General features: G+C 35.9%; 1 protein-coding gene across 9 annotated transcripts in view; it reads left to right on the top strand.

The window, feature by feature from the left end:
- Positions 1-934: 934 nt before the first annotated feature.
- Positions 935-25,764, top strand: part of LOC124632326 (transcriptional enhancer factor TEF-1) — a 57,590-nt gene continuing 32,760 nt past the window's right edge. For 2 of the 9 annotated variants that reach the window (XM_047167126.1, XM_047167125.1), the window contains exon 1: positions 935-1,182. Coding sequence is in view for 6 of the 9 variants with exons in the window: in XM_047167118.1 (XP_047023074.1) it covers positions 1,680-1,713 (34 nt within the window). In the remaining 3 variants the exon portion in view is untranslated. Of the gene's footprint in view, positions 1,183-1,473; positions 1,714-14,034; positions 14,107-25,764 lie in introns of those variants that run through there. The other 7 variants (XM_047167119.1, XM_047167121.1, XM_047167123.1 and 4 more) reach the window with 7 other exon arrangements.

Raw genomic sequence — 25,764 nt, 5'->3', positions numbered from 1 at the left:
CAATTCAGTGGGCAAACATTTGTTTTAAACAATAAAATACGTCATAAAGGATTGGAAGTTTTATTGCATAAACTTGTACATTATTCCCTTTTACCTACAATAAATATAATTGGCTTCAGATATCTGTAAATAAATATAGAAAAAAAAAACAGGTATAACAAGACATCATGGTCAAATGTCCTCAAATTCCTATCCTGAAATTATCAAAACAAGAGATAGCAAAGTGAAGGAAACAAATAAAACTTCTTTCTAGAAAAAAGCCCAATGCGTAATGGCTGTGGTACGCACGGATCCTCTAAGCTTTTTTCTAAGCGGCTAACGTGATCTTTAAAACTACAATAAATTACATACTTATCTACTCAACAGTTTTGACTAACTACACTAAGTTTTACAATTTATGTCATTATTCACGTAATCAGTCAAAAGATCAAGCAACGTACCTGCTGGATAACAATAATCTCATCAAATAATACTAAAAGTCATACGTCATACATGTAACGACAAGACAACAACGACAAGTGAGCGGACTCAAACAGAGAGGTTAGTAATTTCTAGAAAGAAAACAGAAACATCGCTAGTAAACATCATGATAGCTCCTGATTCCTTCAATGCAGACCTAAAGTTACGTGAAAAATTATGCGCAAAGACCTGTAATAATCTTTTTAATATTGACTCGTATGAAATGCATTTAGTTGTTGAAATTGTCTTTATAAATAATAAAAATCAGTAAAAGGAAAGAATTTGACTCCTTTCTATCTTGTGTACAGCGCCATCTAGCGGACACATTTTTACAAAAATTCCGTCACGAGGTGGCGCCAGTAGGCACAAAAACATGAGATAGGCTTATGTTGCATCTCTTTCATATCAAAGATGGCGGCATTCGGGAGCTAGGGCAGGTACTAAATGTACATGTGTTAGTGTATACGTGTATAAAATTTCACGTTTGACCACTCTGGACACACACACATACAAAGAAAACCGGGTGAACGCGGGGCAAGGGGAGTAACGTCCGTGAAGTTGTGTCAGCATATGCGCAAACGAGGTGCGCATTCGTCGCGTGCGTTGTCGGGATTCTTTGTGCCATTCTTCGCATACCAATAAGAGTATATTCTTTAAATTTACTCCTAAATTGACAATTTATCAAAATTCGTCCCTTTACTTCATCTTCGGCCTCCATAATAGGTGAGTAAAAATAATTTTTGATACAATTTTCATACAATCAAGTCAAGATATAAGTGATTTTTATTAGGGAATGTCAACAATGCGATCGCGATCCTGCAATATTTTACATAGTTGTCGTGTTTGCTTCGCTGCGACTTCCGGTCGTTCGGGTGTCGGCATTTCGCGATGTAAACATTATCTAGTTTTAGGATTCAGCTGCATTTAGGCAAGCTGTCGGGAATGAAGTGTGCTCAAGGTGCTTTTGTGTTGTTAAATTCACTTGAGTGTGCTTACTGGGATGGCGCAATTTTCGAAAGACGCGGTATGGTATCGTTCGCCTGCGATACACTTCAGTCGCGTTGGTGGCTGCATGCGATTTGACGTATTCTGCGCGCAGTGATGTCACTTGTCACCTTATTTTATGAAATGTCAAACGTTTTACATGTAAGGCGCGAGTGAATAGTAAACAAATTAACAGTGAAATTGATATTCATGCTGTGAAATTATATACGAGTGACATGGACTGTTATTATTCGAAATTTTACCCAAGGCGTGAGTATTTATTGGAAATTATTAGTAAATAAACAATAAAATTCCTTACATACTTTCGTACATACTTAACATAGTTGAGTCAAGTTCATGCATAAATTAAATATTTTAGTACCTGAATAAAACAAAGTGAATATTTGGAAGGGTTGAGTAAAAGTTTTTATGTGTTCCAATTATCGGAAACCTTAATTAAGAGAGATTTTAAAAAAAGATAATCACTTAACTAGGAATTTAAAAAATATTTAAGTTTAAAATATTTGTGTGTAATTGCGGTTGTCAAATTAAATTAATAATTAGGTAACTTTTTTTTTCGCAGTTTAACTTGTTAATATTTATTATTGGCGGTAAAGATTTAAATTAAATATATTATTTATATTCATTTTATTTAGTTTTAAACATTTTTGAGCATCTTACATTTTAAATTAATTATTTAGAATATTTTTCGATTTTTATCATCGTTTGCGGTTGCCGGCGGCAATGAACAGATACCTATGTATTCTTATTTAATCGAAACATAGAATTTAAATTAAATCCTTTAGCGCCTTACAATGCCACAATCCATTATGCATTTTTTTGTTTTATTAGTTTTTTTATGTATATAGAATTACTAAAAAAATATAAAAGAAAAACATTTTGCAGAAATAGGCCACGCTTAATTTGAAATGTGGAAATGAAGTGAATGCAGTTTTAACTGCTTTAATTAAATATTAATTTAGAATCGTAGTTAAATTATAACAAAAATAACGTATAAGTAAGTGGTTAAAGTTAAATCCTGAGGTTTAACTAAATAAAATAGTTATTTCCTGTTTCGATAACTTACTAGGAATTGCTTTTAAAGTAAGTAGGTAGCTCTTAACCAAACTTCTCCATTTAAATAAACAATAAGTTGGTAGAATAAAGTATTTCTAGGTATAAGTACTCCGTTAATAGTATTTTTTGTCTTATAAATACCTACCTACCTAATTATTTTTTTCTTATTTAGTTATGATTAAATAAGGCTCTTAATAAGTTCTTTTGTCTTTTTTGTTTTTCGCGGTAAATCGGATAAACTCATTCTTTTAAAGCAGTGGTATCTACTTAAATACAATTACACACTTTTTATAAAAATACAATTATTTTTCTGGCTTAAGTAACCTTAAGCTACCTGTAAAAAATAAATTATATTTCGCGTTGCCGACGGATTCATCCTGTATAATGGAAAACCAAATGAACCCTGATCAGATTGCGATACGCCTAACATAATGGACCAAGTTAAGACTAACATAATTTTTCCGACGGCTTAACTGCTTCTAAAAATAATTGACTTGAGGATTTAAGGGCTATTCACCCATCCGCAAACGTATCCCAATGTCTTTGATACTGTAAAGTGGTGTAAGTATATAGTTGGTAGAGATCGCTTCACTTACAGTATATGTCGGACTCTCGAATGGGTGCCAAGAGTTATTTTGGTCAATACAGTTGATGTTTTTATTGCGCGTCGCGACGCTGCGAAGCCGACAACTTGCGAGCTACACGACAAGCAATAAGACGTGTAAACTGCTGACGCTTCAGGCCCTCACGCCGCGTCGCATCTAATGGCCGATTCACAACGATTTATCACGTATTCCGTCTTAGGGAAATTGAATTTGGAATCGTTTGCCCCTTTCGCAGACGGTTATTATGTTCCTTGATTAAACTTTTTCTTTATAATACTGTCAACTGTTCCATGTGGCCAGGGTAATAAAACATTTTAAACTAACTTATACCTCTTTGAATGGTTGTTCCCGCTTGTTAAAGTACAATAAACTGTGGCATAGTGATGTTACATTAATGCAAAGCTAATTGGTGTTCAGTTGATGCGCTCTCCGGATGCTGTAATCGTATAGCCCTGCCCATTCACTTACACGTACCCGGATCGTATAACAATATTCAGAGAAGAAAGAACTAAATATTAATTAGGTATGTTAATGTGGAGGTGACACCCATGACATGTCAAAATATGCCCCACAAGTACTGGCAGGCGTGTTTTATTTTACCCTCATCATGTTAACCGATTATAATTAGAAACTGACCAAACAATCGTAATCTTAACCACCGCAATCCAAATTGTTACATTTATTACCGAGATTTCCGTAAAAGGAAATAAAACTAAATCGTAAACTTATATGTTAATTTTATAAAGCTTACTTATTGCTTAATTAGTCCACGGAACAATAATTTGAATTTTAATCGTGTATGCATAGCATTAAATTAAAAGAAAGTAATTATACCATGTGATAATTAGACAGTAGTAAAGATAAATTCATAATCAAAGGGATTACTTAGTGTAGAGGTAACTTGTTTAAATTACAAGTGACACTAAATACTTCTGAATGATATCGGCGCATTAATATTTATTTATTAAGAGGACGAATTGGAATTTTTGGCGCCAAGGATGTCATTTTTTCTCAGTAAATACAAAACGGATCAAAATACAACTTGGTTACCTGAAAGTTCATGATATAAGCCTTATTTTGTTAGTTGTAGAAACATGATTAGGTAACTTTTATAACAGAGAAAAATATATCAAACATACCTCTTTTTAAAAAGAGATTCACATATTATGGGCAAACGGGACCGATTTAAGCCTCTTAACTTTTTTAGTAGTTGAGTATATACATACTCTTTAAAATGGTAGTAGGAATTTTTATTAAATTATCATTTCTAAATATTAAAATTACAAAACCATTTTGTCGCTTACGACTTTTAGTTATAAGCTAGCGCGCGTATTGTTATCCTCGCCCCGCTCAGACGCTCCGACCCCTTTTGGCGCCTTAGATGCGCGTGCCGGTTATGGAATTATTGTTGACCACTTCCTCGCCTTAATTGTCAATGAATTGATTTCATGGAGAATTGTCCGAAGCACTCATAGGCTTCAATTTAGAAGCAATAAACTAGACACGAAGAACATAATTATATTTTTCATTGTAGCTTTGTGTCAATATTTTAAAATGACACAATAATAATTGTCAGAGTCAATAGTCTTGTTGAATGGTCCCGGGAGCGTACGGCTACCTGCCCACATTGACCTGCGGAAGGTTCACTCCTTTAATCCCCAAACAATCTCGCCGACCACGAAATGTTTCATTCAATATCGTGTGACACGCCATCAAGGGCACCGGTACAGGTGCGTCTTTATATTTCATAACTGATTCTTTACGAGGAAGTCGTTAGTTACGAGTTGCAAATTCTTTAAGGTACTCCATGATTAGGTAGGTAATTCTTTTTTGTGTGGTATCATCAAATGACCCTTTCTGCTGCTACTGTGGATGCAATGGGAGGGATTGTTAGTCTTTTATAGACTAACCCACCTTTGTTTCTTCTGGAGCCTTTTCTGTACTACGGCCGCGGTAACTCTTTCGAACAATCCCGTAGCCCCGTCAGCAGACATCTAGATTAATAAATGATCCTTTGAAAAATAAACAATTAGTTTTCCTTCCATACGGTATCTTAGTTACAGGCGTTATAGAATAAACGTAAAAACTAGTATCCATCAGCAATACTGATCGTTTCTTCTTAATAAGACATCGGCGTAACTGTACTTACTCAACTGCCTGTATCGAACAATTATCATTTAATATCCTCACTTTCCGTCAATAAATCCGTCGGCATCAAGTGATGCTATCAGACATTTCTAAATCTGCAGTAAAGCCGCATCGGCGGTGTTTTATCACTTACTGTGAAACGCATCGAGTAGCCATGCAATAGGATTTTATTATTTTCCTATATTTATGTATTTCAGCTTCGACACACACAAAATAATTCGCTGATATACAGACACATGTTTCCATTGTGTCTACAGAAAAACCGGTGGAAAAACCTACTGAGGATTTTCTACAAGCTTCTTATCATTACAAAACCCGTTCGTTATTATTGAAATTATTGTTCAATAAATTAAAGAACATAAAACCTGAACATGATAAAAATAACAGTAGAGACATTCAAAGGTCTTAACTCGAGAAAAACCCCCCAGGTGTTCAATTTTGTAGTGTTTATTACGTATGTAAATGTGTTACCTTTTGCCTTTAAATGTGAGTCATAGAGAACGTTAGAGTTAAAAATTTTCACAGCACCGCCTGGAGATATGATTGCGACGAGTGTCCAGTAGCCTCGCTCTATTCTCGGACTCCTATTTGTGGATTACTCTCGCGTGAAACTACCAACAGACTCCTGCCACTATAGACTATAGCATCTAAGTAATAGAGTTCAATTTCAGTCTCATTGACTCGCGTCTTCCGACCTTCTCGAGCGCCGGGAGGATTGAAGCGAAAGGACCCACTCCTTGCCTCTTATTTATCTTAATTTCGCTCACCAAAGAAGTGACAAATGAGGATTATGGTTGTGTGAAATCGGTACTTTGGTATAACACTTTCCAGAAATGTTAACGTGCGTAATTAATATAACAATATTAACGAGGTTTACGAACATGGTCGCCACTTTTCCCGCGATGTCACGTTGTTAGAAAATAAAATAATTTACACAGGTTATTAATGTAATAAATGTCACGTTTCACGTAGGCACTAAGCAGATATAATAAAATATTTCAGCATGTCTGTTGGTTTGCAAATGATAAGATTTTTAGCAATAAAATATGTAAGATCGTTGGTGGTACATTTATTGGAGCCAACGAAACGGATCGATTGTTGTTAATGCGCAACCAGATAAACCAGTTTCTAATGGATTTAATTCCCTTGAGAAAGATCACAAATTGTGTCTAGTGCGCTTTATGGCATAGCGAAATTAAAATAAAGCAAAAAACTTACTACGTCGCTAGTTAGATTCAGTTACAAAGTTTAGCATGATCGTGCAATCGAGGCAGACCGGGACCTTTGGAAACAGTTTTATTTATTTCATGCTTATTTATATCCTCTGAACATAAAAGTATTTTATAGTTCTTGTACGTTTTTTCTAATATGTGGCCTATAACTCATTTTAATTAAGGATAAACTGTGTGTTTGCTGAATTGTAGAAATGAACTCAAAGCAACAAATTAGGTAAATATTATTGTAATTTTTAGGCAGTTACCTACATAAATTAATAAATGAAAAAAGTAGTGGGAAATCAGAAAACATCTGCCATTTCATACTGAGATTCAAAATGGAGGAAAATGGTAACTACAAAAAAATAACCATTCTCAACAGCTTATCGTACAATTGCACACCGATATCAAACAACCTGTTTCGGACATACAAAAAACGAGAAATATTTTATAATATCTGCTGGTCATTCAGTAGTGGTGTATAACATGATATGACACACCGCATCATAAGAGAGTTGATAGAGCCTCCGGCCAAACAGTTTCCGGTCCCCCACAGGCAGCGCCTTTATCGACGAAAACAGACCGTCTCGCTTCATTTCATTCAAACGAGATAAAACTTTTTACAACTGATAGTGTACTTTTATGATCGATGTTCTTCATACAATGAATCACTGATAATTATAATTGAAATGAAATCCCACCTTATTTTTAAATATTTTTATTATTTTTCCTCATCACCATCATCATGTATACACACTGTTGAAGTAGACACGGAGATAACTGTTAAATAATATTTGGCACGAATGAGAAATGCGTACAATTTTTTATTGTACCCGGTATCCATTTTTATTTTTATTAATTTGATAAAAGTTTTCAATAATAAACTGACATTCGGCTATATGAAAATTCCAATGCTTTGGATGTAATGAAAACATTATTCAACTTTAGATTGTTCGGAAACGAAATCACAGCGCTGTGAACAAATAATTCTGTCGATCGAGTGCACTACATATTGCAGGTAGAATTCGATATGAAGCTCACTTTGAGTTCACTTGTTAAACTATCGTTATAGTTGGAATTGTTCCCGGAGCGCGCTCCGGGTCGGTCTTGGCGATTTAATTAAACTTGTTATTTGTACGTTTTATTTCGCAATTGGGCCCGTGTTCGCTTTGATTGTCTGTCGGCTTGTGAGAGAACCGACCTTTTGTCTTGTACAAATTTGTAGTTTTAACGTAGTTTCCAATTGAATTTGCTCCAAAGTCTATTACAACAAAGTGTGCAGAATACTCGACGACTATTTATTTTGAAACTATGGACGCTTACTCTTAGTGTAGAACTGTAGATTCATCTTTCACTGTTCGAGCTCATTATTATGTATTGTGTTTCCTCGTTATATTCTCAGAAGTTGAGAACAAATTTATTATTAGAACATCGATTAAACTGGCAAGCATAGGATGGTTGCGAAGATGACAAAATATTTTCAGTATTCAATGTTACTTATTATGTATTTCGTAGAATCGGCGATCCCTTTTGAATATGAAATTTAGAATCGTGACTGTTATATGGTGAGGCGGGGACATACGAGAATCATATTCGCCAATGTTTATAGCATAAAAATAGGTGACCGAATGAATTTCACCGTCCGCTACTCCTCTCAATTTTGTAGCATTCGAACCAAATAAAAACTTTTCAGAAAAATGTTCGTTTGCAAATTGCGCCGGTCTAATGGAAATATCGGATCGGGGCAGATGTCGAAGCGAACAATTAGAAGTTTTTGTGTTGCTTCATTAGCGAGTTAGCGTCCGACAGGGCACAGTCGCCGACATAACATCGCTTGTGTTCTGCACGTCGCAGGAAACATACTAATTTATCATCCTGATTAGAGGATCTTGTTTGTTTGAATACTTAGTCATCATATTTTTTAATAACATAAAAACACGGTGATATTGAAGATACAATTCATTAAAACTTAACGACCATGCCAATGATAAGATTAATAACTTTGCGACCCTTTTCACTAGTCCACCTAAAACTATTACACAGCTAAATGGCTTCAATTGCTTCGCAGACATTAATCATGTATGCACGTAAATTAATATCATAGTTTTTAAAGCTGGGGTATACTCTATTCTGTGGACAAAGTCAGGCGGGCGTTTTTTGCTGTCGCTCACCCCTACGCACCGTAGCGTGACAATTTATTCATCGTATTTTATGGGTGATCTTGCGCCGGCTACGAAACGTATTATTATTATTTCAAATGAAATGATTTCATTAGTTTTATTTGTGTCATCACAAAAAGATAAATGATAAATTTACTTTTTGTTTGGGAAACATTTAAAGGTGTTGTTCTTAATCTCCAAAAGCTCAAAGTTTTATATTGCACATACTCGATTATTATTAATTCAAATTGTTAAACAATCGGCATGATTTACATAGTGTCACACCTAAGTCCAATTCAAAGCTAGTTTGGCATTCTGACGTAGAATAAATGATGCAGTGGACAAACCAGGTGCAGTGAATAGAGACATGATTGTATATTGATTTTCACATCCACCACGTACCTATGTACCAACCGTCCAGCCCTGCGGCCCGAAACACCGAGTTACGTAAAATAAACATAATTTCACGTATATTTTACCCGCGCCTTTGTAAAGCCAAATTAATGAAAACACACAGCAGTTCGGTTTCAACAAACCAAATACCTATACAGCTAATTAATACGCCAATTTATCTGTACAATTAAAGCCGTACCCGCAAATATTTGAATGTGTCTATCCAGAATATTTCATCGGCCATTAGTATATGTCCATTTACAGTTGAGAATTCACTAAATCAGGTATTTTATGAGTCCAGTATGAGTAGTATCGGACGCGGAGCTGAGTGTTTAGCCACCGCTCTACACTCGGAAGATTGATGTAGCGCCGCTCCTGCCGCCGACCAGTGCGGCTGTCGCACGATAAATTAAAACCAACTCACATTAGAGGCCGTATATTAAAACCCACTATCATCCTGCTCATTCCTAAATGGAAGTCCTGTGCGAGAAGAGGATGCAACATCGGCGATACTACAGGACCGCTTTTTTGTTATTCCACGACGAGACTAACCGTTAACAGTAACTTTGTTCCTATAATGATGGCCTAAGTAAAGATGTTCCGTCCACAATGGACGGTGAAACTTTGTGTTGTAGCTGACTCATAGACAACTCTGAATTTCCAAGTCTCATTACTTGGAGTTTAACTATTTTCTTTTAAATCCGCTACAGCAAATAGCTTGTACCTACTACACAAGCAGTTTTTGTGGCCAATTAATGGAAAACCGTAAATTATCATCAACTGCGTAGTGTCTTGCAACCTCATTAAATACACCATGGAGACAAGTATTTCTTACTTATTTAGGTTAAAAATTATGTGTAGCAACAAGTATGCGAGTGAAGCGATCTGACCAGATTACTCGGTCGGCCATCGCGTATCTGCAATCGGTAAATGGTTACTTTAAGTCTCGATATGCCAAGTATTCCCCATGGAATGTCACCGTCGCCATGCTGCACTTATATGTGCTCGACGGACTGAATTTTTTCTTATCGCAAATGCATTTTCTGCAAGTTTTCAATGCGAGCGACGTGGTCGCGGCCCCGCGCTCATACTTAGCCGTGTCGCCAGCTTCTTGTGATTTAACTTTATATACACTCATCGGCTAATTAATTTCGTGGTATTTACGGAGAATTTCAATTATTCTTATTTATTATAAAGGTTATAATAAATTTTCCACTCTGCTGATGTAAAACCTGTTGTTTAGATTTAAATACTAGATATACGAAGAATCGGGTATGTCAAAACACATGGCGCATGACCGGGTTTTACCTCAGATGCGTGGATACGTTTTTTTATAATTGTGATTCCCATCGAGAGTGGATATGAAGCGGCGGGCGGTAATAACCCGGCCAGCTCCCGTAATCCATCACGGGCGCTGCAATCGTCCCGCTGTCAGTCTATTCCGGGATGCTCCGTTTTCGCTAATGATTCCTCGCCGCCGTGAGATCACGCGACATTTACAAAGGCCGATTGCGCCGACGATTTGTATCACAAAACGCTACTTCATCTGGTTCTTGCGGCGATGTTTTTATTTTCCGCGTACATAGTTGCAGTTTTAACAAAGCACGGTTTATGCGTTTCGCATAAAATGCTACCCACATATGCGACATCGCGTTCCACACGAGAGAGTTTATAATTTATTTGCGTCGCAGTTTTCTGGCGACGATTTTCCCACAGGGGCGGCGTCTCAAACGAGCCGCGCCCGCCCTTTATGTGGTTTTTTGTAGCGGCACAAAATGCCCGGTGGAAAACATTCAGTGATAACTGGTAACAATCGCAGCCGCCCGGATGCTCCCTCCATTCCGCGCATACCTCGCTGGACCTCGACTGATGCTTTTTCATCTAGCACCGCGCGCGCGCTGACAAACGCTCTTGAGACTCGCGACTGCGCCTCGCACCAGACACAGCCAATCAATTTATTTATTGCACATTTAAAACTTTATTATCTGTAGCTAAATCATTAATTGAAATTATTACTTATTCTTAACTATCAAACTTTTAATCAATGGTCAAGAAATTGCCGTTGTACATAACACCATACAAGGAGGCTATGATTCATTGAAAAATTAACAGGCTAAACCACTCAAGCGTGAAACTTCTGTGAACGCTGTCAATCAAATATTTTTAATTAAAAGTACGTAAGTGGAGTTGTCCAAATGGGTTGTTTTAAAATAAAGCTACCGTAATTTATTAATACCTTTTAGCTGAATGTTTCCATTTGAGAAATACCAAAAGTATACATTTATATAATGGGAGTAAATTAATTAGTGATTTCAACATAAACTAATGTTGGTCTAATACCAAGAGCGTTCGGAGCCGGCGCGGCAGTTCATTAGCAGAGGCGCGCTTCAGTCTCGCGTATTTCATTGTTCCATTGTTTTATTTCCCTCTGTCCGGTGCTTACTGAGAGATATACAGCCCAGCAAACTCTGCAGCTCTGACACCTGTAACCACCACTATTTCACTTCTTTAAGCAAATAACGCTTACGTAACGTTTAATTGCCTTTACGACATACCCCGCGACTCTCTCTGAAATGTTAATAACCGAATAGGTATTCCACGAAATTCATGGAATCGTAACGTTTCATGCCTTGCTCTAGTACAAGTTTTTATTAATGTCCTATTGTTTCTTAATCGCCGCTCTAGATTTGATATCGCGATAAGTTTATGTTAAAAGCATAAACTTAAGTAAAGCGGTAAGGTCGCTGCCGGTAGTTTTTCTCAACCAAAAAGCGTAGCCGTCAGATCTGAAGCTCGATTTCTGCTATCTGTTGGTTCGATCGCTCTCCGACAGACATTACCGCGTCGTTGAGGGCCGAAGATGTCGATTTTTCAAACCGTAAACTAGCTTATTGATATGCGTAAATAAAAATATCTCGTCCACCCACTTGCTTCATTAGCATTTCAATATCGATTTAGTAATGGCTAAATGCAGGTATAAATATCATGTTTGGGAAAGTTAATCTCTTGAAAGGATGTGACACGCTCCGTGTTGCGGCTAGACAATCACAATTAGTGTTAATTTTTCAAAGTTCTAGCGTATTGAGAGGAGGCGTGACGCGGCCGCTGCACAGATCTCACGCTAGATGTATTGCCGTTCCAGTTAGCTGACAATAAATCGTATGTTTAGCGACGCGGTGACTTGTATAATTAACAATAGCGGCATTATACGCGATTTCCAAACTAAGCGACGCAACGCTGATCGTTTGTCACGACGCAAATTGCTATTTATGAGGATTATCTATACTTAAATACTTATCCAGCGTAAATCGTTGCATTAGTTGTATACTGTTTGTAATAAGTAGTTCTTTTCTCATTGTACTGCAGACAGACTAAAACACAGCACGTCAAAAAGCTATGTGAAAACCAATGTGCAAAATGGCCATTTGATATCTGCGCAGCCTCGTGGACGGCTACCATTTCAACTTAATTTTCCTTTGTGTTCGTTATTCCAGTCACTGGTTTATTACTTAATAAATTCACTGAATCCTGAAAATTCCTTCCGCTCACAGTAACACGTAGTTGTAGCATCGACCACAAACAGTACAGCTCATAAATAAGCCATTGCTATTTAGCTAACAATCGAGCTCCGATGGGCATTTGGTCAGATTCCGAGGCAGGCAGCCGTGGCAGCCACGTGTGCTCGCGTCCGCATGCCTCCGCCCGAATATGCAGCCCTTGCAACATGAATTTTGGCCCCTATGCCGAATATTCCATGCACATTGGACACAAATAATGTTGCAGAATAATGTGACACAGGTGAAATCGAACGCCGATTACCATTTCATGTCGTACTTGTGTACCTAGCTGCGAGGTAGATAATGTGCGGTTATTGATTATTGTTAATAACTGAGAATTGTACACTCGCAGCCAAACTGTCAACACCAAAAACCAATATAGTTTGTGCGTAATACGTTGCGGACGCCAGCTTTGTTCTACGAAAAATAAAATCTATACCTATTTTTATATATAGTTTATTTGATATTTCGGCTGAAAAATGTAACAGAATATAGCGTGTACCGTGATGACTATTCAACTGAAATAATATTTTTTTCTGAAATAATTCAATCCATTTATTTCCTTCATTGTATTCTATGTAAGCTATAAATGTCCATTTTAATTCGCTTTTAGTGCTAAATGGTTATTTAGAATGAACACAACTGTAGCGATAGCCATCTGTGATAGACATTGGGTGGTGACTGTACCTATTTACTGCACGCATGTTCAGTTGTTATTAGGTAAATTCTGCGGTGTACATATAATTCGTATATCTTAATTAATCAGTGTAATTATGAAATCATTTACGATACGGGATGTTACAGTCAGATATGTTGTTATGCGCATCAGCTCATGTATTTCGTATGATAACATGATTACTATCTATCTAAAAACGTTTATTCATTATATTTCAGTAGGTAGTAGTAAGTACTCGTATGTAGTTAAGGATGTATGAATTTGCCTTATATTAAGTAACTAGCTCGTGCCAGCGGTTTCACCCGCATCCCGTGGGAACCTCGGCACGAACCCGGATAAAAAGTAGCCTATAGCCTTCCTCGACAAATGGGCTATCTAATACTGAATTTTTCAAATCGGACCAGTAGTTCCTGAGATTAGCGCGTTCAAACAAACAAACAAACAAACTCTTCAGCTTTATAATATTAGTATAGATTGCTTGAATACTTCGATACTTATTTCGCAACTGATTGATTGGAGATAAAAACAAATACTGCTAGAAGGTTCTTACACGAAAATAGTATTGTTAAAATAATAAGAATTACAATAGTTTTTACACTACAGTATTCCTTTTATCGCACATTTTCTTAAACGAGTGCTAAAACATTTTCCGAATAAAGTAACCTTTTTTTTCGTATTTTTCTGCTAAGTATAGTAAAATTATGTTATATTTACGTGCGTATAATTTGTGTTAAACTTTACGTTATGTTGTATTCGTTTTAGGTAAGTGACAAATGGAAAATTTGCGGTGATCAATAGACGCGATGCATCCAGCAGGGTACTACGCTAATCTTGGTAAGACAGTTCAAAATTTAGACATTCAATATTCATTAGATTTGCTCCATTGATTTGAAAGGAACATTTTTGTAGGTACCCAGAAAAGAATTTTGCGAATCGGTTCAGGCGTCTTCGAGCAATCGTTGAACATCCCGAAAAGATCCCGACGAATTGAGAACCTCCTCCTTTTTAGGTGGTCGGTTAAAAATAGATTTTCTGAAACAAAAGTAATCAGTTTCTTCGTGTTTTTTTTTCATCTGGAGGCAGATTTTGAGTAGACTCACACCACTGTGCAGTTTGCAGATACTTAATCCCCAATCATATTAAACAAAAACAAAAAAATAAAGGATTTTATATCATTTTAACAATAATTGCTTAGTTTTAATAAAAATAATTTATTGGTCGCGTATCTATATTTTTTTAAATAATAGCTTAATTTACATTTACATACATATGGATTAGTCGCGTTCGGATGGCACGTTAAACTGTAGGTCCCGGCTGTCATTGAACATCCTTGGCAGTCGTTACGGGTAGTCAGAAGCCAGTGAGTCTGACACCAGTCTAACCAAGGGGTATCGGGTTGCCCAGGTAACTGGGTTGAGGGGGTCAGATAGGGCAGTCGCTCCTTGTAAAGCACTGGTACTCAGCTACATCCGGTTAGACTGGAAGCCGACCACAACATGGTTTGGGAAAAAGGCTCGGAGGATGAGGATGATGAGGATTAGTCGCGTAGATGAATATAGAGAAGATAAGTACAACAAGTCTTCTAAATCCTAAATAAATAATATTTAAAAATATAAATAATCTTAAACAAATAACTGTAACATAAAACCCTTTATACATATATAGTATATTTAGTGACTCCTCTTAGTTTCGTCGAGTCAAGCCGATTTTCGGCGCAAGAGTGATTGACATAGCACAGATACCTACTGAAAACTACACCATATCATACTTTTTGCTCAATAAAAAACTGAATAGGCCTTACACACTTATAACTACTTACTACTCACTAATAAGCGTAGGTTTTGTGTTTTAATTAAATTAAAGAGATAAAAAAGATATCTAAAGATAAAAGTTAAATCATATTTCAGACAAAACAGTTGAATGGCGTGAGCTTATATTATGTGTATTATTATTTATCAGTTTTAGCCTTTTGTGAAATCATCATGATAAATAACAGTGTTTACTATGATTATCTTGTAAGATTACTTTTATCTGTATTAATTTATACCTAAGTGAACATTACGCTTTTTCGTGTTTCCGATTCATAAATACATATAATTTTCCCTGAGTAATCTATAAACTTAGTCATAGGATTAACGTTCGCTTCAATGAAACCTAGCGATATGTGCCTATTTAGTAAGGTATATTTTTACTCTTAACTTTTTTAAAATTATGTAATAAGGAAAAGTATTTGATAGTCAGACATAAAAGTAGGTAAAGAAAATCTTCTTCAATAAAAAGTTAAACCTATCACCTATAGTTAGTAAGGTTCGAATAATTTTAATAAATTCTTTCCATTTTATTGGGTTTATGTAATAAACTTGGTTGAGCCATTGACCATCATATTAGGAACAAATTACTTACATGGAGGACTCTATAGCTTCAGTATAATTTGATTAACACTTGTAACCAACAGGCATTATATTATCAACATAATGGCTTAATGTTCTAACGATCAAGGTTTAACAGATATAATACTAACACAGTAACAGTTTAACTAATTTAATACGATAGAATACGACATACATATTAATGTTCATGTAGATTCTCTGACAAATCTAAAGGTATAACACTTAAATACTTAACGATGTCTACCTTTGTTTTAAACTAAAGAACCGTACAGTAAAAACTAAGCAATTTTACAGTTTACTGTATACTTTTACACGTAAACAGTAAAAGCTTCCTTAGAAAATATTTTACTGCTGTAACAGTACTCTGTGCTTTACTGAATTTTCAAAACAAATGTGCTTTTTGTCTTTTACGATTGGAATGACAGTTTAATGAAAATAAAATATTATTGTTACTGCTTTCGTCTTACGGTTTTAGACGCAAAACATAACGTTACAAATTAATTTACTGCTAAAATAAAAACAAAAAATGCTGGAGATTTATTCACAGCTTATCTATAACATGATATTGTCTTTAATGAATTATTAATTCGGTAAAACGTAGCTTACTGTCGAACATAAGCCCCTAAGTGGCGGTTTCGAAACATTGGGCTCTGAGCACACGGCAGGGAAACCAACCCTTTCAGAAACATCTCTATTACACCACTGAAAATGGATAGTTCATTAATAAACTACCAAAGCTTGCGTGAAGCTTCGATTTCCCACCAAAATACTATATTCTCAAATCAAAAATGGTTCGTTTTTCCCACTATTTGGGCGCGAGATTATGAAACGGGAACATTCCGTCGATTTATTGTACTTATTTGAAAAGAATAGAAATGAAAGGGAAGCTTTTGTCGGATTTTTAAGAAACACAGGGTTTATTAATTGAGGAATACTTCTTTATTAATTAATTTTATTTTCTAAACAAGGTCAGCTATAGTAGGATCGATTGTCCCAGAATTCATTCAGTATGAATTATATTTTTACTCTACTAATACGCGATACGCTAACTACAAACCTTTCCTCATTATGTAATAGGATAGTTTATCTGCCCATGTATTATCATTCAATTGATTTTTAATGACTTGCAAAGTAATTTAAATGAAGCTGCAGCTAGAATTCATTGCACAATGCGCTGAAACTTAGGTCTTACATATGTACCTAATTAGTATTTTTGTACTTAGATATATTTAGAAATAGATGTTCTCTTCGGTTTTAGCCGCGTCGCGAAAGAGCTACTTTGCTTACTTGGATAAAAAGTAGACGTTACGTTATTTTGACTTATAAACAACAATGTTTTTCTGTGGTTTGCCTGGAAGAGTAAGAAACAATCTCACACATACATACAGACACATTAGACTTTTAGTGGGACTAAAAACACAGTATTGTACTGTAGAGTTTACATTACATTCAACGTTACATTATAGTAGAAAGATTTATATTATCGACGATTAGAATTAGCAAATGTTGACGTAAAACGTATCGTGGGATAATGTTTTTTTTTTTCTGAACACCTGCGTCCAATAGAAAAGTTCCTAATAAATTATTTATAGGTTTTTTAGACCTTTTTAACATTAATTATAATAAAAAACCTTATTTCCATAAAGTTCATATACTCAGTCCGGTTTTTCTCTTAAAATCTAATTCGATACGACTGCATCAAAACCGATGTAACCTTGAATTATGGAAAATCCTCGCATTTAAAGCAGTAAAAAAAACAAGAGCATCTTTTAACACAAGCAAATCGAATAACTGGTCTTGTAGTAACTTTTCAAGGTGTTAATATTGATACCTACTCGTATTTTTTCATTTTCCTTACTAATTCCTCATTTTCAATGTTAATTCAGTTCATGACTCACTCAACAGCAAAAAAAGTTTCTTTCCTTTTTCCTTGATTTTTTGCAAATAAAGTTTATATAAAGAAGATAGAATAGAACTCAATATTCATCATTAAAACACGACACACACTACTAATTAATGCAAAAGCTTTTGTGTTCAAAATACCTGATCTAAAATAGTCTAAATATTGGCTGTTTCCCTTTGTAGTTTGCGTTGGCTGGAAATACAAATAGGTCCCTCTAATTGCCGTAGTCAGGTTGTTTGTGCCGAACGGGAGTTGGAGCCTCGATTGATTGGCCAATTGATACACCGCTAAAGCCTTCGATTACCAAACTGTTGAGGCAACATGCTTATTGAGCTAATTTAGAATAAATGAGCCTTCTCCGATTCACGTGTGTATGTTCTTACGTTGCGGATTTTGTTCATTCGGAACAGTAAGAGAAGTCGGTAAAATGTAATTACTTCTGTTTTCGTTTGTGTGTGTTTAAACATTTCAAAATTAAAGTAACGAAAACTTGGAGAAACTCACTAGACACAACCATCATTTTACACACGAAAGATCATTTTTTAAACAGCATGCCGTCTCCTCGTCGTGCTGTGATAAATGAACTGATTAGGCTCGAAGTACCGGTTCTCATAATATTATTCTTACAAGGATAAAAACAATAGACTGTCTTTGTGCGGTATCGCGGGAAATCCTGCCACCACGCGTAAATACATAGGATATTCACAATAAATAAGACGTCACTTTGCCCCTTTTAGTCCCATTTACCTTGTTAATTTGCGGTGAAAATGTACGCGGTCATTATCTAACCACTTAGCCAATTAGATTAGCCTTTATTAGCTAGTCAATATCGATATTTTGCGGTGTAACGGCAGAAGAAAGTCCTATACAACCTACTTTCGTTTTGCTACTGCATTACCGCAATTTGTGTTGTAAAGGTAGTTTCAATTAGTTTATAGGCCACTAATTATTATTTTATTGGCTAAAATTAATATTTAAAGACCGTTTAAAGTGAATTAGCGTTTAGTTTAAATAATGTCGTTTTTCCTGCTGGGGTTATGGCGAGTTCCTCATGGCTCACAGCGCTGGCATAGGAACACCGGTTGCCTTAGGCGCACACGTTCGCATCAACACTAGAAACGTCGAGTTTATCGCTAAGAATAACCATAAAAGTATGATTTATAAACGTCGCCTCACCATTGGCTCGTGTAATAAAACCGTCGCATTGTGCCATGTGCGACTGAATCGTGCCGTTTCTATCGAACGCGACTTATTTATGCATAAAAAAGTTTTCATTTGCCCACCAGTCATTTTCACATAAAATACTTTATTCATCGCCGACAAGTTGTAATCAAACTATGAATATAAATAAAATTACAATATTAACATGTGAATATCGGTTTTTAATGCGCGCATTAGAATGGCTGTTTTTATATAAGTAATGCATGTAATACACATAACCGGTTCAGAAATGGCATGGAAACTGATTCAATAACAATCCATTGATGCAAATCCTTGCTATTGAGAATGTGAAATTACATAGGTTTGTTTGTTTACATCGGAAATGATTTATCTCTTTCAGAATCGACATTCATTGCTCTATTCAAAACTGCATACATTTTATTTTATTGTTGGGTTTTGTTGACTAATCCGTACCGATATCAGTAGCCACCTGTTTGTGTATCTGATATAAAACTACTTTGAACTATCTGCACAACAAATTGGTCACGATTAATCCATCAATCGGCAGGCACAATTCGTTGCCTGTATAGGAGGTAGGCCACCTGACTTAATATTTATCTGGCGCTGACCTCCGCTCCTTTAGTTTAACAAGCGTTAATAATGAAAAGTCGGGAAGTGTAGCGGATGCAGCGAGTGCAGCGTGCAGCACTCTCCGCGTCGGACGCCTTCACCGCCCGCGACGTGACATAACACGCCGAGCCCCGCCCACGCCCTCTCGCTCACTCCCCACGCGTGCGAGCGAGACGCCAACACACCCTCCGTCGAAGCCTCCACGCCACACTGTTTCTAAGAAAAGCCAACTGTTATTATCGTCCGCGGATTGTTGTCGACCTCTCGCCGCTTTATTTTGCTCCTCTCATGAATGAATCTCGGCGCCCGCAGGTGCGCACCCTCCAGCGCTAAATTTCGACTCCAATTACTCACATTAAAATGGTACCTACTATGGTTGCACGCCAATTTCCAGCACGCCACATGGTAATTTCCAGTGGCTGATGCTGCTACGCTTTCGTCTAATTTGAGGCTCCACAGGAAGTTGCGATTTGGAAGCGCTTTCGCCTTATTTTGATTAGCGTTTTCTTGATTTTTGCTGTCAATCCGCCTACTCGGTTTCACGAATGGATAAATGCCCGCCGGATCAGCCATCAATCAGGCAGCTATTGGCACCGATGCACGCGATAATTTCGGCATCTGCGAGGAGATTTAGTGATTGCTGCCAATGATTGTATAATCGTATTGCAATTGTACTAATAAACACTTTACATGTGTAAGAAAACAATACATCTATCAAAGGAATTCAAAATACACATTAGAGAACAAGAATAATATAACAAAGGGATGTCAAGTATTTGCAGTTTATTTATACTTATTGCCATAAAATAACCGTATAAAAATAAACACAGATATTTAAATAAAACAAATAATACAAATGTGTTATGTAACTGAATGACATATGCACACTAGAGTACCCTTGACACTAATCTAAAATAATAATCAGCAATCAGGAAATGCTTAAATTACGATTAAACGTTTTAATCAAAACGATTAATGATACAACGTAATATCTACCAAAAATAAGCAAAATGTAAACTGGCTGAGAAAACAAATAACAATATTAAGAGAAACCAGCTCAAGCTATTGTCATTGTATCAATTTAAATCCGTTCAGATAAAAGCTGTCATTTTAACTGTGTCAATAGAACAACAAGTAAGTACGGCTGAAAAATTGCGTCACCGGCTGCACCGACGGCAACCACATTTACCATTTAAATAACTCTTTCTTCACCTCTCCTATTATTATGAATAATTTCCTTCTATTATTCATCTACGTTTTTACCGCAATCAACTCACTAAACACTAATTAAAATATATTAGGCCCAATAAAAGTGAGGAAGCGAAATAAACTCGTCGATATTGTCAGTGGGTATAATAATAAAAGGCTCTCCGGCTTTGGTGTTAAGGCTATGATTGGCGTCGTTTCGGCACTGGTAGTGGACAAACCGGTTGCCGACTGGTAACAGTAGCCTTAACGATTGTTGGACCACGATCAAATTATACCTTGTTCCGATTTGTATGCAACTAAAACCTAGCCACTGCGTCTCACGGCTTCGACACACATGCTGCTTCTAATGCATGTACTTCTTTTGCATTATCTAAATTATCATCATTATTGTAAAAAGTATGATTAAAATGTATATAAAAAAAATTCATACAGTACAAAGTTTATTTTTTATTAAGTAAATATTTGAACATGTTCAGATAAACGATGCTATCTTTGTATAACATCTCTGTGTACTATATTAGTCATACAGTAATGTGACTTAGATAAATTTGCTTATATGGAAATTCCGAGCCTATAAGTAAACAATATTAACATGCTAATTTGCAAGTCATCAATATATTTTCCGTGTTTGGTGTGGTTAGTAAATCCACCTGATGTATATTAATCTATTTTAGGCATAAATACAAACTATCCGAACCAAAATAAATGGAGCCGTTCGTGATACAATTGAGATAATAAATCTGTAGCATCGCAATCTAATAACAATACTAACACAGACAAGTTGGAAGATAGTAGAAGGAATCAGCCAACAAATTTGCATGTTTTCCTATACAACGTTCACATTGCCAACTAGCCGTGACGTCAATACTACTACACAATTATCGGCAACCTATTATCATTAAAAATAGACCCATTAACGTTAAAGGCACAGTTGTATTTTTGACGGACAAATACACTGATGTAAGTGATTAAGATTTACTATTGAATATTTGTAAATGGCAGCTCGTAGTCAATAAATTCAAAGACATTTAACAAGACAGGCGCGTGGAGAACGTTGGCTATGACTGTTCCATTTTTGGCACAACTTTCGGCGTGATTTAATTTAACGATTCATAAGGAACCCGCAAAATTGAAAATACAGATTTTAAAGCCAACCACTTACTGATGTTTAATTTTATTAACGTGTAAGAAACGCGTTTTCTCTGTGGACAAAAACATGTAATGATTCACCAAGACGCGATCATTTCCACCGAGTCGGAAAATTCCTGTAATCGTGTAGCTCATAGACTTTCTTCAGCGATCACTGCACCGATTGATAATCACACGCGAAACACGTGTTGATATGCCGCCGACGACGTCTTAACATACTGTATCGCTACATCTAGCCTATATGCTTTTGTCTTCCGCGAAACAGTGTTCATAATACAAGCTTCGTATAACCTTTTCATTAGAGGAGATAACTGCGGTGATGACGGGATGCCTAGTCGGTACGCGTTTTATTAGCTAACTTACGTCTGTAGAACATTCCTAACTAACGTTTTATCGTCGTTAAGATAAGAGCACCGAAGTAGTGGTGACATCACCACGAGACAGACCATGTCTTGATAAAGAAAGTGTTCAGTAGGTAACCTTTACTTGATAAGATAATGAACAAAATCTGCAAATTCACAATAATAGGTACTACTTAAAGCAGGCCGGGAAAGTTATCGAAACCGGTCTGTGACTAATTACGATAACAACCATTAATCGAGAAGTAGACGAAGGCCAGTTAAACCAAATCCTAATTGTTAAACAGTATCAAGCTGAACAAAAATAAAAAGCTGTGACTTTAATGTGCGACTTCCCCAAGTTTCGTGAACGGCAGCTTTACTCAAGCGGAGTCTACTTGGCACAGACAAGAGAATATCGGATCGAAACTCGAAATCTCAAACCTGTTTTCTGAAATCTGTTGTCCTTATCTGGTACAGCATAATGCATATTTCTGTTCTCTGTCTGTGAGTCACCGTTTCTACGTATCACCCGAGCAGTCGCTCTACGCACTTCATGGCCACTCGTTCGACTTCGTCACGCTTTGGCTGCTATGACTGGTCAGTTAATGCGACAATAAATTAATGTCCAATGCAATAAGTAAATAGATCTTACAAAAAAACTATCGTACGGTTCCGCTCTTACATTTCGAAATCAGCTTCGGTACTATAACCGACGCACACTCATTGGTTCAATTGACACTATACGAGTTTTAATATGTAGTTGCAATTCAATATAATTTTCTGTATTCAGGGCAATGGGCGTAATTAATTACACAAATGTAAAATGTATTTACGTTAAAACAGAAGGATTAAATTGTATACCGAATGTAATATGATCAGGAAACATATTGATGCTTCATATAAAAGCAGTAAAGTACTGAAATAATTGGTATTATGATTTCCGAACTGCATTCAATAATTCAAAGTTTTAAAGATCTTGATTTTTATCGTCATCGTTTCCAAAAGCGTCTCACAGGTGAAAGGACGTTTTATTTGTCATCATGCCATCGAGATTAAGAGAATAATTTACAACACTTTAAACGTTTATGCGCCATTTGGCGTGTTTCGTATAAACATTCTCGTCTCCGGTATGGCCTTTATTTTAAAAATTTTAAACTTTCTTTAGCGCTGTGCATTAGCTTAAAAATTATGAATCAATGAGGATGAATTGATCACGATTGTATTGTAATCTGCGATTCACACTTATCATCTATCTAATCTAGTAACTATCTTTTTATTAATTCACATTATCATTCAAATATTCCATTGCAAAATTTTGAGGTAAAACAACAAAATATTGTGTAACAACGACGCTGGTTTAGTTAGTACAACCGGCATTGACTCTAATCATGGTCAAAGTCAATCTATTAGATATGTATTGATAATGATTCATTTGTTTATTGATACGAGTGGCGCCGAACACAGAGCACGCTCGGAGGTGTAGAAAGAGAAAGGAAACTTATTCAAAAGTAGGTAATGTTTTTGCTGTTCTTGTTGTGTGCGTTGCGGCAATGGCGCGGGCGCATGCGCGTGATTCATCGGCGCGTGGGCAGAGCTTATTGTATTCACCGAGTATCTATTCACACTAGATAACTTTGACTTTTTCTTTCGTCTTGATCCTCGAACAAACTTACTATCGTTTTTGTTGACTAATAATAATAAATTAAATGTAGTGGAGTTTTTATGCTATGACGATTTCATTTTCGTTGAATTGTTGTCATGCTGAATAGCTGAACTATTTCTGAATAAACACAATAGCGGAAAAGTCCAGTGAATAGAATTTGAAACAGTAGTTCATTAAAACTTCATTGTTGTTATATCTCATAGCGTTATTTACCTTTCACTGCGTCGTCCTCTTCGCGAGGCGGTTGGTCTTTTATATTAAAACAGTTCCTTAGCTTTACCTGCTTTGTTTACAGAGGTGTTTTTAAACTATTTATTCAATTTCTCCAACGGATTGTGCCTCTTTATCTCCCCTAACTATTTCATTCTTATCACCAGTCTCCCACTCTGGACATCCTGACATTTGGCTTTAATATTGTTTGCAAGTTTTATTTCATCTATAATGTATACCAGTTAAGTTGTAAAATAAACATTTATATTGTAAATACGAGGAAACGTATAAAAACAGGCGATACTACAATGTTAACTTCGACGCACAACTGGTACAAGTTCATAAGTTTAATTATTGCAAATAATTGCCGTAGTTCCATGTAAAAAATGTGAGGAATTAAAACGGCAAGTGAATTGCGAGTTGCTATTTAACCTGACCTTTTATAGTTCGATACACATAGCGCTGACGATGCTGATTGCGATGTCGCAAACGTGAGCATTGTGCGGCGCCCGCGCCGTACACGACACGACCGAGCTTTCTCACCGTGGCATTGTAATAGATCCGTTCACTTGAGACCTCTACGCAAATATACTTTATCATTTTATACCACTGCAATACTGCATGTCGTTAAAACCAACACTTTTATGACAACTACTGAATTAAAATTGTCCATGTGTGCTACAAATCGGTGCAAAGTTTTATCTAACTAACGAATAGATACATAAATAAGTTGTCATAGATTCCAGTAATGTATTTTGCTATTTACGAAACTAGAAAACCGGTTATATAGGTACCAACTTTAATTTATTGCGACTATAACATCTTCTATTATTTTGTATTAAACCTGTCTTACTCCTGATGTGACAACGCTTTTAAAGTTAAATGGGATTCGCGGAAATCTGGACTAAGCGTACAGTAAATGAGATTCACAATAGGGGTTTATACAAGTTAAATACTTTATCAGAAGGCTTTATTTTCTTATTTCCTTGAATTGTAAAAGCTCAATTACTTGGCAGGTCTATTACAGAATATTTAGGTATCTAGAACTTTCTAAACATTTTTGATTTCATTTTTCTCTGAAAAAAGCACTTTCAAAGATATTATTTTTTCCTTTTTCTATCTTACGCCATTTTTTGGAAAGCATCGATAACTTGAAATCTAAAACACCTACCTAGTATCGTTGTAGTATTTTATTTAATGATCAATACTTTCCACAAGTAGCTATTACCATAAAATTCGCAAAAAATAAATAGTTAATAACATACAAAGTAGTGTTGTAAAAGTCGAGATCAAAATCTTACCCAAAGGTGGTCTAACTGCGTTCTAAGTCAGTAGAATGTTCTAAAAATAAGTTCAGAATAGACATAAAAGAAATAGTCCTTTCAGAATGCTCTTGTGTTTATTTTTACGCGTCGCTTCATTTTGATTTTATTGAAACCGTCGTGTTGTAGTCTGAAAACGGAAACGAGACACATTTCAACACGGACTAGAGAAATAAATAATAAAAATGTCAGCCTTATTAATGTACAGGCGAAAGTTTATTTGGCGGGGAACTAATGTTCAATGTAAAAATACATAACCGAAAGCAATTCAATCAATAAAGATCTCTGAAATAAAATTCCATTCAATCCTTATAATGTTATTTACAATTGGGTAACCAACCAGAAACTGTTATTTATCATACGTATCAAATATCTTTGAATGTTGCATACCTATTGCAAAAATGTACCTAGTCATTCAATAATTGGGCACAAATTAATGAGGTGCCTAGAGAGCTTTCCTTTCAACTGAAACTTTCTACGTCTGCTCAGATAAAAATCTTAAATTTGATATTTC

The sequence above is a fragment of the Helicoverpa zea genome, chromosome 8 (genome assembly GCF_022581195.2).
Source record: "Helicoverpa zea isolate HzStark_Cry1AcR chromosome 8, ilHelZeax1.1, whole genome shotgun sequence".
In the NCBI taxonomy this organism is placed as follows: Eukaryota; Metazoa; Arthropoda; class Insecta; order Lepidoptera; family Noctuidae; genus Helicoverpa; species Helicoverpa zea.
The sequence above is the reverse complement of the archived record's forward strand: the minus strand, read 5'-3'. Positions and strand labels throughout refer to the sequence as shown.